This window comes from Artemia franciscana, chromosome 4, assembly GCF_032884065.1.
Source record: "Artemia franciscana chromosome 4, ASM3288406v1, whole genome shotgun sequence".
In the NCBI taxonomy this organism is placed as follows: domain Eukaryota; kingdom Metazoa; phylum Arthropoda; class Branchiopoda; order Anostraca; family Artemiidae; genus Artemia; species Artemia franciscana.
Window position 1 is genome coordinate 56944642 of NC_088866.1, and position 14977 is coordinate 56959618.

Consider the following 14977-nt stretch of genomic DNA (forward strand, 5'->3'; position numbering starts at 1 on the left):
GGCAGTTCTCCTGCTATACTCGATTGCACAGACGGGCGGATAGACCGACAGATCTCAAAAACTTATCTTGATGGATATTTTCCGCTATCCAAACAGGTGATGATGCCTGGATGATGATATGCTATTGTTTTCCTTTTTATGGCACTTGGTATCAACCAAGTGACATATAGCAATCGCCAATTCCGTCGGTCTGTCTGTCGGTCTGTCGGTCCCGGTTGCTACTTTAGGCTTTTCCAGGTAAGCTAGGACGATGAAATTTGGCAGGCGTATCAGGGACATGACCAGCTTAAATTAGAAATAGTCGTTTTCCCAATTTGACCATCTGGGGGGGAGTGGGGGCCCGGTTAATTCGTAAAAAATAGAAAAAATGAAGTATTTTTAACTTATGAGCGGGAGATGGGATCTTAATAAAATTTGATGTTTGGAATGATATTGTGTCTCAGAGCTCTCATTTTAAATCCCGATCGGATCTGATAACATTGGGGAGAGTTGGAGGGGGGGGACCTAAAATCTTGGAAAACACTTAGAGTGGAGGGATCAGGATGAAACTTGATGGGAAAAATAAGCAAAAGTCCCAGATACATGATTGGCATAATCGGAACGGATCCGCTCTCTTTGGGGTAGTTGGAGGGGGGGGGGGTAATTCTGAAAAATTAGGAAAAATGAGGTATTTTTAACTTACGAACGGGTGATGATGTTTGAAATTTGATGTTTGGAAGGATATCGTGTCTTAGAGCTCTTATTTTAAAGCTTGACCGGATCTGGGGAAAATAGGGGGGGAGTTGGGAGGGGGAAACCTAAAACTTGGAAAACACTTAGAGTGGAGGGATCGGGATGAAACTTGGTGGGAAAAATAAACACAAGTCCTAGATACATGATTGACATAAACGGAACGGATCCACTCTCTTTGGGGTAGTTGGGGGGGGGGGGGGTATTTCTGAAAAATTAGAGAAAATGAGGTATTTTTAACTTACGAACGAGTGATCGGATCTCAATGAAATTTGATATTTAGAAGGATATCGTGGCTCAGAGCTCTTATTTTAAACCCGACCGGATCTGGTGACATTGGGGGGGGGGAGAATTGGGAGGGGAAACCTAAAACTTGGAAAACACTTATTAACTTACGAACGGGTGATCGGATCTCAATGAAATTTGATATTTAGAAGGATATCGTGTCTCAAAGCAATTATTTTAAATCCTGACTGGATCTGGTGACATTGGGGGAAGTTTGGGGTGGGGGAACCTAAAATCATGGAAAACGCTTAGATTGGAGGGACCGGGATGAAACTTGGTGGGGAAAATATACGTGATTTACATCATTGGAACGGATCCTCTCTATTGGGGGGGGGGGGTAATTCTGAAAAATAAGAGAAAATGACGTATTTTTAACTTACGAAGGAGTGATCGGATCTTCATGAAACTTCATATTTAGAAGGACCTCGTAACTCAGATCTCTAGTTTTAAATCTTAACCGGATCAAGTGTAATTGGGGGGGGCAGTTGGGGGGACCGGAAATCTTAGAAAATACTTAAAGCGGTGAGATCAGGAAGAAACTGGATGGGAAGAATAGAAACCTGTCTAAGATACGTGACTGACATAACCGGACCGGATCTGCTCTCTTTGGTGGAATTGGGGGGGGGGGGTAATTTTGAAAATTGAGGTATTTGTAACTTACGAAAGGGTGACCAGATCTTAATGAAATTTAATGAAATTTAATACTTAGAAGGATCTTGTGCTTTAAAGTTCTAATTTTAAATTCCGACCAGATCCTGTGACATTGGGGGGAGTTGGAGGGGGAAACCGGAATTTTTGGAAAACGTGAAAATTGGGGTATTTTTATCTTACGAATAGATGATCGGATCGTAATGAAATTTGATTATTAGAAGGAATTCATGTCTCAAAGCTCTTATTTCAAATCCCGACCAGATCTTTTGACATTGGGGGGAGTTGGAGGGGGAAATCTTGGAAAAACACTTGGAGTGGAGGAATCGGGATGAAGCTTGGTGGAGAGAATAAACAAATGTCCTTGATACGTGATTGACAGAATCGTACTGGATTCGCTCTCTTTGGGGGAGTTGGGGGGAGGGGTTCAGTGATTTGGCGAGTTTGGTGCTTCTGGACGTGCTAGGACGATGAAAATTTGTAGGCGTGTCAGGGAGCTGCACAATTTGACTTGATAAAGTCGTTTTCCCAGATTCGACCATCTGGGGGGCTAAAGGGAGAGGAAAAATTAGAAAAAATTAGGTATTTATAACTTACGAGTGGGTGATCGGATCTTAATGAATTTCGATATTTAGAAGGACATCGTGACTCAGAGCTCTTATTTTAAATCCTGACCGGCATTAAGCCTCTTATTTTCCTTTTTAAATCAATCTATTGATTCATAGAATTTTGTTAGATCTCATACCATATGATCTCTTGGCTCTTAGCTCTTTTCGCCTCGTCACAAATGCCATATGAGCTCTTAGCTCTTGTTTTTGCATCCAATTAGCCAATATGGCTACCTAAGACGTTGCAAAATCCGTCCGTCCGTCTGTCTGTCTTTCCGTCCGTCTGTGTAATGACGTATTGGGGGAGAACCGCTGGTTGGATTTGGATGAAAATTTTGATGGCCAGATTTGGTGCCAAGGATCATGAGACACATCAAGTTGAAAGATGAAGACCCTAGCTTAAATAAAACAGGGGGGAGAGGGCTTTACCTGCTAATTACAGTTTTTCGTTTAATTCAAAGTAACTTGCGACTAAAGTGATGGATCTGTATGAAAGTTGAACCAAAGAGGCCTAAGACCATGACACATTTCAAGTTTTGAGGTAAAGACCCTAGCTCAAATTTAACAAAGGGGAGTTGGTTTTAATTCCTGAAAAAATTAAGTTTTCTGTTTAATTTAGTATAACTTGCAAATGGAGTAACAGATCCGAATGAAAACTAGACCAAAGATGCCTAAGATCTGGTTCAAGTTCTGGTATCACAAACCCTATATCAAATAGGGCGAGGGGGAGAGGGTTTCAAGTCTTAAGAAAGTTGAGTTTTCCTTTAATTTAGTAGGGCCTATAACTTATGAATGGAGTGACAAATATGAAGTCAGATTCGTCTGAATACCTGAATTTGCTGGAACGAATTTGACAAAATACCACTGCTTTGGATCCAGATAGAATTCCCTAGACTCGTTTATTGCAGACAACATTTAGATGGGCAAAGATTCATAGCTTCAGTAGTTTTACCAATAATATGGTCCTGAAGATGATGAAATGGTAGAAATCTGGTTCAGTTGACGAGATGACAAAACTTAAACACTAATTTCAGAAATATAAGCCCAAATGGACTACAGTATGCCACATTTAGCACAAAACAAGGGATTTTAGCTCACTGTCGACCAGTGAACTGTGAAATAATTTCAATTTTCTTTGTTATATAACTTTTAAACAAAAATTAAACCAAGTGTTAATCATACTATAATTTTTTTTTGTCAAAAACAAATACCTTATTTCATATCCAAAAATAGAGCATGGAGCTATATCTGAGTTTACTCTAAATCTAAAGGGTGATGTTTTCATGTACATTGCCAAAGCACACACACACAAAAGCTATATCTGAGTTTCCTCTAAATATAAAGGTGATGTTTTCTTGTACATTGCCAAAGCACACACACAAAAAATTTTCGTATCAAAAGTAAAGTATTTGAAAAACAAGTACATTAAAAGTATCTTAAGTAATAAGTATTTCATAATCTTACTTAAGTATCAAGTAATAAGTACACCCTAGAGTTTTTACTTAAGTACAAGTACAAGTAATGGAAAATTTTACTTAAGTAGTACTTCAAGTAAAAGTACTTCAAGTAAGTGACAGCACTGCTTAATATATTTACGAAAATTACTATTAACCATATGTACTCTCATGCCATAAGCAATAGTAAAACAAAAGTGATTCTATCAAATCTTAATCTTTTTCAGGCATCTTCATGATACTAAGGAAGACATTCAGGTTGTAGGAAGTGGAAAAATTTATAGAAGGAGCAATTCAAAAGTAAGATTTTTTCTTGAAGAGAAATTGTCAGATGGTGAAAAAAACGACCAAGTCATGGATGATATATTGTCAAATTTAATGGAAGTACAAAGTGAAAGGAGTACTAACACACCGACAACAACCTTAGAGCCTGCCCCTTGGATCCTGTCAGCCGCATATGAAGCAGGGGGTTCTTATTTCGGAGATGAAGGGGATCAGAAAGACCCGGTAGTAATTTTTCCAGCAGAGGATGAACACCTAAAATTTGATGGCGAAAGTGGAAATACTTCACTTTCCTCTAGCGATTTTATAGGAGAGCCTCGTATTCATCAAGATGACGAAATAGCTCATGTTAGTAAGTTCAATGATGAAACTGACGTTAACGTGACTGGGCAGAAAGATGACACATTAAATCGAGACACAAACAATCAAGGTCACAACCCCAGATTACCTCAGGTTTCACAACAAGAAGTTGAATTGACTACTAATGAGGATGAATCTGGAAAACTTGAGGGTGATAGTGGAAATATTTCCATATCAAATAGTGGCTTTGCAGGAGATTTTGTGGGAATTCTAGATGATACAGCTATAACACCGAATCGAGAAATCCCCATTGGAGCCAATGATTCGAGAGGAACTCCTGACATCCCTTCTTCAAAAAATGTAGTCACTTCTCCTTCAAAGGATAGTAATATAAAATTTGATAGTAATAACCCAAATGCTTCCCTGTCAATTAGTAATTTCATGCGGGTAACGGATGTTGATTATCGAGATATAGTTGAAAAACAAGATCGAATGCAACCAGTCTATAGCAGAGGAAATGGTTCAAACAGAAGATCTAGTATAACTTTTTCAAAGGGTAGTGACGATATAAATTCATCGAATTCTGCTGAAAAATATCATATTGACTCGTGCCAAAATTTTGAGGAAGAAATTGAAACCAATAAAAAATATAACGGACACAATATGGATATGCCAACTATTCACAGCAATATTTCGGGAAAAAATTTGAGCCATCTATTACCTTCTGATTATGAAACCCCATCTGATGATGAATCAAGTCAGGTAAAAATATTTTCTTCTGATCGTCCCTGGGATGAAGATAATTATGTGGTGGTGTACACCGTACCAAGTAATGAGAAGAAGTGGCAAATTCCAAAAAAGCTTGAACCTTTTCAGTCCGACATCCCTCCTTTTTCAGAGGATGGTCCATTGAAGACAAGCAGCCCATCTATCAATGCCACTGCTAATTATGATACAAGTACAAATACACTCATAATGAATGTTGAACCAAAGGATTTGTTCTCACCAAAAATTAAATTAAATGTTGTTAATATTGATGGGCGTTCAATTAAACCGCTTACTTTTGACTTCGAACCACTTATGGACAGTACGGAAAATGATCAAGAAGATAATGATAGGATAGTCACAATGACTGATCCGCCTGAGCAATCTTTAGATAATGTTCAAAGCGTGAATGATGGAAGTGTAAACGTCAAAAGCTCTGAGAGTGCAAATGAAAAGCATAAGAAAGTTACGAGTATGGATTTTACTGACGCTGCTGATTCAAACTCGAAAAAATTAAATGATAAAGAAACTTTTCTAAAGTCTCAAAAACACGGTGCATCGTCAAGTGCTTCAAGAGAAAAGTCTTCAAGTGAAGACAACTTGGAGCTGTCTCCCTCCGCAAGCACAAAAATCAATCAGTCACTTTCTGTAGCAGACCTTGTTGATAGAGCCTTACCTGTTGAAACGGCTTTAGAACAGTTGCCTCTACTAGAATCTATACCCAGTCTACCAGAAGTTTCAAGAAACTGCAAAATAGTCCTCTCATTAAGCGAATACCGTCCAAGCACCAGGGAACCTGAAAAAGATGATTCTATGACCAGATCATTGGATGAAACAAGCAGATATCCATCCACAAATCAAATGACTCGTGTCTCTGCTCCTTTTAATGCTTCTGAAATGAAGACCAATTTATTTGAGTTAAAGAACAAAGGAAGGTTGTTTCGCCGTCAAGGCTCTTTATTTTCGGAAGTTACAACTGACGGTAGTAGTGTTTGCCCTAACGACTCCGAGCTAAGTAGTCGTTGGTCAAGTATTACAAGCATGGATAGTGAGGATATTGATGATGAATTTACTTCTGGCAATGGGGTTGGTGTCAAGTTTGATAAGCAACAACAATGTGAGATAAAATCAGTTTGTAGCAAGAGCGGACTGAAAAGAAGATCGTTCGCAGCTGCCAAATCTGTGAACGTCGAAAGTGACCCCTTAATCAAAGACTCCGAGAACCAGTTGACTGATCTGAAAAATAATGATCCACCGACTGGTCAACTAAGTAAAACAGATGAAGAATCGTTTGAATCGTCTACATCTCTCCCTTCATGTTTTTCACGCGGATTATTGTCATATCCAATGGAGGATGGATTTAAAAAAGCGAAAGAATTAGATCTTTATACTGTTGATAATAATAGAACGCTTTATCATCCATTTGTTGAACAAGAACTAAAATCAAAAGGTCTAAGAAAATTTATTGAATGGATCGATAAGTTTAATATAGCAATGTTTGATGTGACTTACAAGACACTGTTGCCAGTTCCTAAATCTTGTGAAGGATTGCCGGAAGAGCAACGCTATGGTTCAAAATCAGAAGAGTTTTTAGCCATGAATCTACCTAGTTATGAGTCACAATATATTTTTATTTGTAGAATTCCACTGATTTTAAAGCTTGATTGCATGAATCTCTATTTAGATCAAGTAATAGATAAACCCTCTGCTCTTAGCTTAAAGGAGCTTATTAAAGAAACGAAATTCTTATTAACCTACTCTATCAAGTATAAGTTGATTATTTTGGAGCGATTGAGTGTCATAAATTTCGAGAGTGATGATATAATGAAGACAAGGAATATGGAAGATTTGAGCGTTTATAATGATGCATTGAAGAAAACGTTTCAAGTCTACACGAACTATTTGAAGCAGCTTGTTGCTGCTGAAGCAAAATCAACAGAATCCTTTGCCTTTTCAAGATACATACTTGAGGACGAGTGGACGACCTACTGCCGTCAGACTGCTGTTCATATACCCAAAGGAGAAGTCCATGCTGGTGTGGCCTTTGCTGAGATGGCGTCTGAACTCCTTCGTGCAATCGGACCTCTGCTTTATAGAGGTTTAGAGGTAAGTTTTGTCTCTTTAGCATCAAGAGAGGGTGTATATAGTCTCACTTTTTTGTGGGATTTCGTCGCAACCCCAAATCTAGGGGCTTGTCTGATATTCTTTGCCATTCTTGCAGGGACTTGAAAAACTGGACTGAATGTACATAGTATTTATTGATGGAAAATGCTGCTCACAGCAGCAAGGTACTGCCGAGGTTGTTTATAATTTAGCACTTAGGAAAATGTTCCTTTTATAGTTAAAACTACAGACAGTCTGTTATCTCAGGAGCTGGGAATGTGAATGGAAACAGAAGCTACTTTATATGAGGGCTTTTTTTTCATGACATAACTAGTGAATGAATGAATAATAAATAATGAAGTAATATAATAATCACATAAGATAACCACAATTTACTCCGTGTTGAATGAATTAAAAAGTGTTCTATTCCGTGATAAGTAAAGAGCGATTTTATAACTTATGAACAAGCAAAAACTAGTTAAATCGGAAACCTATAAGAGCAGGAATTAATATGAATGAAGACATTAATATTCAAACAAAAAAGAATTAAAATAAACAAAACAAAGAAGAAGATCTTTACACAGAAGCAGCATTTTGTATTTGTCATATAAGTGCCACATTATATTGTTATTGTCTTTTTCTTCCGGGTTTTGGTCATAGTACTTGTAAATATTTGGTTTGATCATTTTTTTTCTTTATTCTTCTTTGATTTTAGATTCTTTTTTTTATTTTTTAAGTTTTGAATTCTTTATCTCTCCGCGCTGAGGACGCCTTATTGGATACAAATTAAATGTCCGTTTGACTACTCTTCTCTTCCCTTCTACTGGCTTTGGCCCGTTGTTTTTTAATAGTTTCTTTTTGTTTTGCCATGTTAAGTGAGTTCTCATTTATATGTTTTAAAATGAACAATGAAGCCAAACATAAAACGAAGATTTATTGCCACAAATAAGGCTGGAGTTTCCACCCTCAAACGCCCCAAAAGACTTATATAAGTCAGATTTAATATATATCCAATCAGATTGGAGACGTAAGATAAAGACAAAATTGTGCCAAGTCTCCCAGTTAAAAAAAAAAAAAAAAAAAAAAAAAAAAAAAAAAAAAAAAAAAAAAAAAAAAAAAAAAAAAAAATTCAGTAAGGTCTTGCCATGGCAGGACCCCTATCTTCGCTAGTTTAGTAGTTATATAAATTAAAAACTTTTTTAAGGCTAACTCCAATTGAAGTTATAAATTCTAAGTTTTTGACTAAACGAATACCTGCTGAGTTACAAATTTATTTACAAATATCTGACACTCATAACTCCTTTATTGCAAAATATTATTCAATTCAGTTCAATTCATTTATCACCTGTCAAAACAAAAAGGAGCGCAGATCTCCTAAATGAAAGAATACAACACAAGGGGAAAAATATTGTTCAGTGTTTTGATTCCTAAACCAAAAACTTTCTCGTGAACTATGCTGTATTAATATTTTTGTTGCAACTTCAGTAAACCATTTTAAAATTAACGGAAAATAGTTGTTTTATTTTTAAATCTTAATTACTCCCTCACTCTGGAAGTAACTTATTTTGTTCTCATAAAAAATTAGATGTTGTTAATGCTGAAGGACGTATAATTAAACCTGTTACGTATGACTTCAACCCACTAATGTATAGTCTGGACAATCATTGTAGTGATGATGATTACCCTGCCAGGTCTCTGGTTTTCCCTAAGACTTGCCTGAGGTTTAGGGGTAGTAGTAAAATAATGTGAAGACCATTCTTCGGCTGCTATTTTGCAGTAAATTGAAGAGTATGTGGCATCTAGGTTTTGTAAATGTTAAAAAGGTTTTTGTTTTGATTTATTGGTGCCACTGAGAGGAGAGAAGGTGGGATCAATCAGTGAAAAAAAAAAGACCTTCCAAAATAATTTTTAATCAATCTATTGATTCTTAGAATTTCGCTATAGCCTATGCCCTATGAGGTCTTGGCTCTTCCGACCTCGTCACAAGTGTCATATGAGCTATTAGCTCTTGTTTTTTTTTTTTCCAGGGGTGGTCGTATCTACCCAGCGGTCCTAGAATGTCGCGAGAGGGCTCATTCTAACGGAAATTAATAATTCTAGTGCCATTTTTAAGTGACCAAAAAATTGGAGGGCACCTAGGTCCCCTCCCAAGCTCATGTTTTCCCAAATTCGCCGGATCAAAATTTTGAGATAGCCATTTTGTTCAGCATAGTCAAAAAACCTAATAATTATGTCTTTTGAGACGACTTAATTTCCCATAGTCTCCGGACGAGGGGCTGGAAGTTACAAACTTTGACAATTGTTTACATATAGTAATGGTTATTGGGGTGTGTACAGACGTTTTCAGGGGGATTTTTTTGCGTTGAGAGGTGGGGTTGGTTTGGGGGAGGGGGTTACGCGGGAGGATCTCTCCACGGAGGAATTTGTCATGAGGGAAAAGAATTTCCATGAAGGGGCCCTAGGATTTTCTAGAATTATTAAAAAAAAATGAGAAAATAAATGAAAAAACATTTTTTTGAGCTGGAAGTAAGGAGCAGCATTAAAACCTAAAACGAACAGAAATTATTACGTATGTAAGAGGGTTCGTCTCCTCCACAATACATCGCCCTTTACGCTAAAGTATTTTTAGTAATTTCAACTACTTATTCTACGGCCTTTGTGATTCAGGGGTCATTCTTAAAGAATTGGGACAAATTCAAGCTTTAGTGTAAAGAGCGAGGTATTGACGGGGGTCGTAAAAATATACAAATGTAGAAGTTTGTTACGTAAGTTAATTCATAAGTTACGTATATTTATTAAAATAAAAACGTTCATAAAAAAAATAAAAAATTCTAGTTGTCTTTTTAAGTAACCAAAAATTGGAGGGCAACTAAGCCTCCTCCCCCACCCCTTTTTTTATCAAAATTGTCCAATCAAAGCAATGAGAAAGTCATGTAGCAAAAAAAATAATAATATGCAAATTTCGTTTTAATTATTCATGTGTGGTGAGCCAAAATCAAGACATGCATTATTTCAAAAACGGTCAGAAATTAAATAAAAAATAAGTTTTTTTTAACTACAAGTAAGGAGCAACACTAAAATTTAAAACAAATAGAAATTATTCCGTATATGAAAGGGCCCTCCTCAACGCTTCGCTCTTTATGCTAAAGCTTTTTATTGTTTTAAAAGGTAGAGTTGTGAGAAAGAGTCAAACTTTAGCATAAAGAGCAAGGCGTTGAGGAAGGGACAACCCCTTTCATATACGGAATAATTTCTGTTTGTTTTAAGTTTTGATGTCGCTCCTTACTTGTAGTTAAAAAAACCTTGTTTTTTTATATTTAATTCGTAATAAAACGTCGGTATCTCCAAATGTCACAAAAAGATAAAGAAAACCGTTTAAAGCTCTCGTTTAACTCACATTTAATTAACAGGTCGAAAGCGTTCTATAATTTTGTTGTACTTAAGATAAAACAGATTTATAATAAAAGGCTTTCATCTCCAAATGTGCTAAAAAAAAAATCATTTAACATTGTAGACATTTCACCTACATCCACTTATCATATTGAAATTGTTGTTCTTCAATTTGCTAGCTAATAAGCTAAAATAGATTGAAGCTAAAACTCTTATCTCCGAACGTGAAAAAAAAAGAAAATTGTCCAGAGTTATCTATATTTATCAGATAATAATCCATCTCCAGTTATCAGGCTGAAATTGTTTGTTTACATTTAACCTATGTAAAATTATTAGGTTAAAATATTTTTTCAGTTTAGTAGCATATAAGCTAAAAAGTATTCATAATAAAACGCTGTTATCTCCTAATGTGCTAAAAGATATAAAAAAATAGTCTAAGTTGTAGATATTTAACCTGCATCCAATTACCAGGTTGAAATTATTATTATTTTTTTTAATTTACTGGTAAATAAACTAAAAAAGCTTATACTAAAACGCTCTTATCTCTAAATATGCTAAAAGAGACTAAGAAAATCGCTTGGAGTTTTAGGAATTTTATCAACATAGAATTAATAGGTTTAAAATCTTTTTCGCTTTAATGTTGCATGAACTACAAGAAAATTTATGGTAAAACACTTTTATCTTTAAACATACTTAGAAAAAGAGGGGGGGGGGAAGCTGTAGACATTTAACCCCCATTTAATGACCAGGTTGACATTACTTTTTTAAATTAGTAGTATACAAGCTAAAACTGGTTTATAATAAAGCGCTTTTATCTCCAAATGTGCTAAAAAAGAAAAAAATTGTTCTTAAGTTCATACCTTCATACTTCATGACTGATGGGTAGGGCGACAATATGGCGAGTAAATTATAGTGTAGGGAACTCTTTTGATAGTAAATTCCTGGAAACTTTCCATCTAGGGCTTGATTTGCATGAAGTAAACAAAGTCGTGTGATTTCTTACTCCAGAATGGCAACAGCAAAAGTAGCAGAAAATATAAATGATCTATAGTTCCTCCACTGGAATGTTGACTTGCCCAAGGTTTGAGTTTCATTTGAGTTTGTACTTTGCTCTGCCAAAATATTTCTCTCCCGACCTCCCTACTTGTTAGAATAGTAGACCTATACAGAATAAGTTTACAGAGAACTATACAGAATAAGACTACAGAATAATTATTTTTTTTTCGCTAATCAACTTCGATCGCAAAAATATACATTATCAGATATCCAATGCAGTTAGACCTGTATATAACTACATGCAAAATAATTAATAAAAAACAACAAAAGAGACAACTAGTTTTGAAAGGCAGCTCCACAACCCGTCTCTAATTTCTCTTTGAGTGCCGCGGTCGTCATTTATATTCCCTGTGTCCCGGTGTCCCGGTCGTCACTTTTGTCCCGGTCGTCATTTGTGTTCCGGTGTCCCTGTCTGTAATTTCTCTTTGAGTATCCTGGTCGTCATTTATATTCCCTGTGTCCCGGTCGTCATTTGTGTCCCGGTGCTTTGTTGATGGTGATTGCTAATCGAACATTGTGTCCCGGTCGTCATTTGTGTCCCGGTGCTTTGTTGATGGTGATTGCTAATCGAACATTCCTTGTGTCCCGGTCGCTTTCTCTTTGAGTGTCCCGGTCGTCATTTATATTCCCTATGTGCCGGTGTCCCGGTCGTCATTTGTGTCTCGATGTCCCGGTCTGTAATTTCGTCAGTCGAAAACATGACGTCAGTCGACACACAAACATGACGTCACCCGACAGACCCACACACACACAGACAACTTATTTTTATATATATAGATAGATGTCTACTCTGAATTAAGCAATTCCACTCAGTTAATTGTGAAGGCATGCAGAATAACTAAAAAAGACAATAAAAAACAACTTCTTTCGTTTGCATCTTAAGAAACAACCACACAAAACATAATATTCTCCTTGAAAAACAACTCCCATGTAAAACAACTAAAGCAACTAAAAGAGAGACGAAGGAAACAAGAGAATTATCAACTTTCAACAACTAAAAGAGAGACAAAGGGAACAAGAGAATTCTCATCAATCAACAACTAAAAAAGAGACACAGGGAACAAGAGAATTATCAAAAATCAACAACTAAAAGAGAGACAAAGAGAACAAGAGAATTATCAATAATCAACAACTAAAAGAGAGACAAAGGGAACAAGAGAATTACCAACAATCAACAACTAAAAGAGAGACAAAGGGAACAAGAGAGTTATCGACAATCATATCTAGCACGTTCTGGTGCAACTATCAATATCATACACGCTTGTATAGACTACTTTCATCCAAACTTTTGTATTTCACGTTTATACTCAGATGCAATTAGTTCAACTCAGTTAATAGTGAATCCAAGAAAATTCATTATTTAGTGTTGAACTTGCCAAATGTACGTAAAGTTGTGGGATTTACTACTTCCAAAATGGTGCACAGAAGATGCAGAACGAGGTAAAAGTAAAGAGGTACGAGTTAAGACGATAGACACAAAAAAGGTAAAATACTGCAGTAGAATATTTGTTTTTGAAAACTAATTTTTTTTTAATATTTACAGTTAAATGAAGGCAGAAATTATGTTCAGCTTGAGGAGGTGTCAGGGAAGCAAGCTGCACTTGACATGTTTAGACATGTTCAAAAAGTATTTTTCACAACCAAGGAACGTGCATTGCAGATGTTGTCTTTTGTGCGAGAGTTGCAGCAAGACTTAAAGAGAGCGTCGGAATTTCAACTTTCTCGGCCTTCAAAAGAAGTCATTAAAAAACTGCTTGATACTGGCCATGTCAGAGTGGAAACAAATATTTCTACTCAATATCGTCTCTATGTACCAGGTAATCTTGAAGTTATGTCAAGAGTACCGAGGTCGTCCTGGCTAAGTGGTTGGTGCGCTGGTTTTAGAATTCTTTGTTCACGGGGCACGGGCTCGTTCCCAAGCGTAGCCAGTTGTTTGTTTTGGGATGTGGGTCAGTGGTGTGACTCTGTAAGCTTAGCCAGAGCCGACCCAGCTCTAAATGGGTAACTGGAGAAGGTAAGCAGAAGAGTGTGCGAAAACACAGGATGGCTGGTCCCCAATCCCAAATTGCATTTCCTCGCTGAAAGGCCACGAAACGGAGATCAGCAAGGTCAGTTTGGACCTTAAGGGTCTAGTGCCGTCTTACTTACTTACTGACAGGATTACCCACAAGGGGAGGGGGCAAGAAGGAGTAGCTTTTTTACCCCCTGTAAGACCAAAAACTACATACAGAAAACGTAAAACATCTTGTAATATTCTAAATAAGGCGTTACTACTGTGTAATAACTCTCTACTTTTAACCTTTACATCGGCAAAGATTTCTATTAGTGTTCATATAAGATTATTTTTTGTTATGAAATAGCTTTCAGAGGCAAAAAGTTTTATTTGTTGAAATGATTTTTAAGTATTGGCTTTTTTATGGTTTTTAATAGTTTTAGTTAATAAAATAGCTTTCACACACCGACAATGCTGAAATTGCATGTCTTGGAAAAAAAAAATTATGAAGCAAAAGTAAAAAGTGTAAAAAAGACACAAATTTAAAAGGGAACGACAATAAATACCTGTAATTTAAAATTAATTCAAAATAATTATTAATACGACATGATTATAGTCAAAGATTCAAGTAAAGAATGTAAGGGTGAATATGGGGTTAAAAGGGGAAAAAACAATTTAAAATGGTGTTAGACATCAAAATTGGAAACAAGTGATGGTTTATAACTTCTCTTATAACTGCAATTATGCTATATATCGTATATAAAGTTGTCATTTTGCGTTATACATTATTTATTACGTTATACTCGTACAGATGTGATGACCCCCAGCTCTCGTTTCAAATTACTTTACAAGTAATTTAATTTACAAGTAATTTTATTCAAGTTTAACATGGTTTATTTTCTTTAAAGACTCAATGTTTCAAAAATTTTCTTTAAGCTAAAACACCTTCGAAGCAAGATCTAAATGCTCTGATTACTGAGAACACCGATTTTTTTGTGATAAAAATAAATAAATTATTCAGATGTGAAAACCTTATTGTTACCCCTCCCCCACATCGTTCAGATTTATTTCCTCTTATATAAAGTCTGAAGAAATATATTCAGTTGCAGATCGAAGGACAAAATTTTCATCCTTTGTTCCTTTCCTCTTTAAGCTCAAACCCTTCGAAGCAAGATCAAAATGCTCTGATTACGGAGAAGGCCGATTTTTTTAAATGATAAAAAATGAATAGATTGTTCAGATATGAAAACCTTATTGTCACCCCTTATCGGGGGACAAAATTTTCATCCTTTGATCCTTTCCTCTCTAAGCTCAAACCTCTTCGAAGCAAGATCTAAATGCTTTGATTACATAGAAGGCTAATT

The 14977-nt window shown here is 36.1% G+C and overlaps 1 protein-coding gene across 1 annotated transcript in view; it reads left to right on the forward strand.

The window, feature by feature from the left end:
- The window catches only part of LOC136025797 (mitogen-activated protein kinase kinase kinase 4-like), a 131618-nt gene that overhangs the window by 84060 nt on the left and 32581 nt on the right, over nt 1–14977 (forward strand). The window contains exons 7-8 of the mRNA XM_065701787.1: nt 3952–7177; nt 13164–13437. Coding sequence (XP_065557859.1) covers nt 3952–7177; nt 13164–13437 — 3500 coding nt within the window. The remainder of the gene's footprint in view (nt 1–3951; nt 7178–13163; nt 13438–14977) is intronic.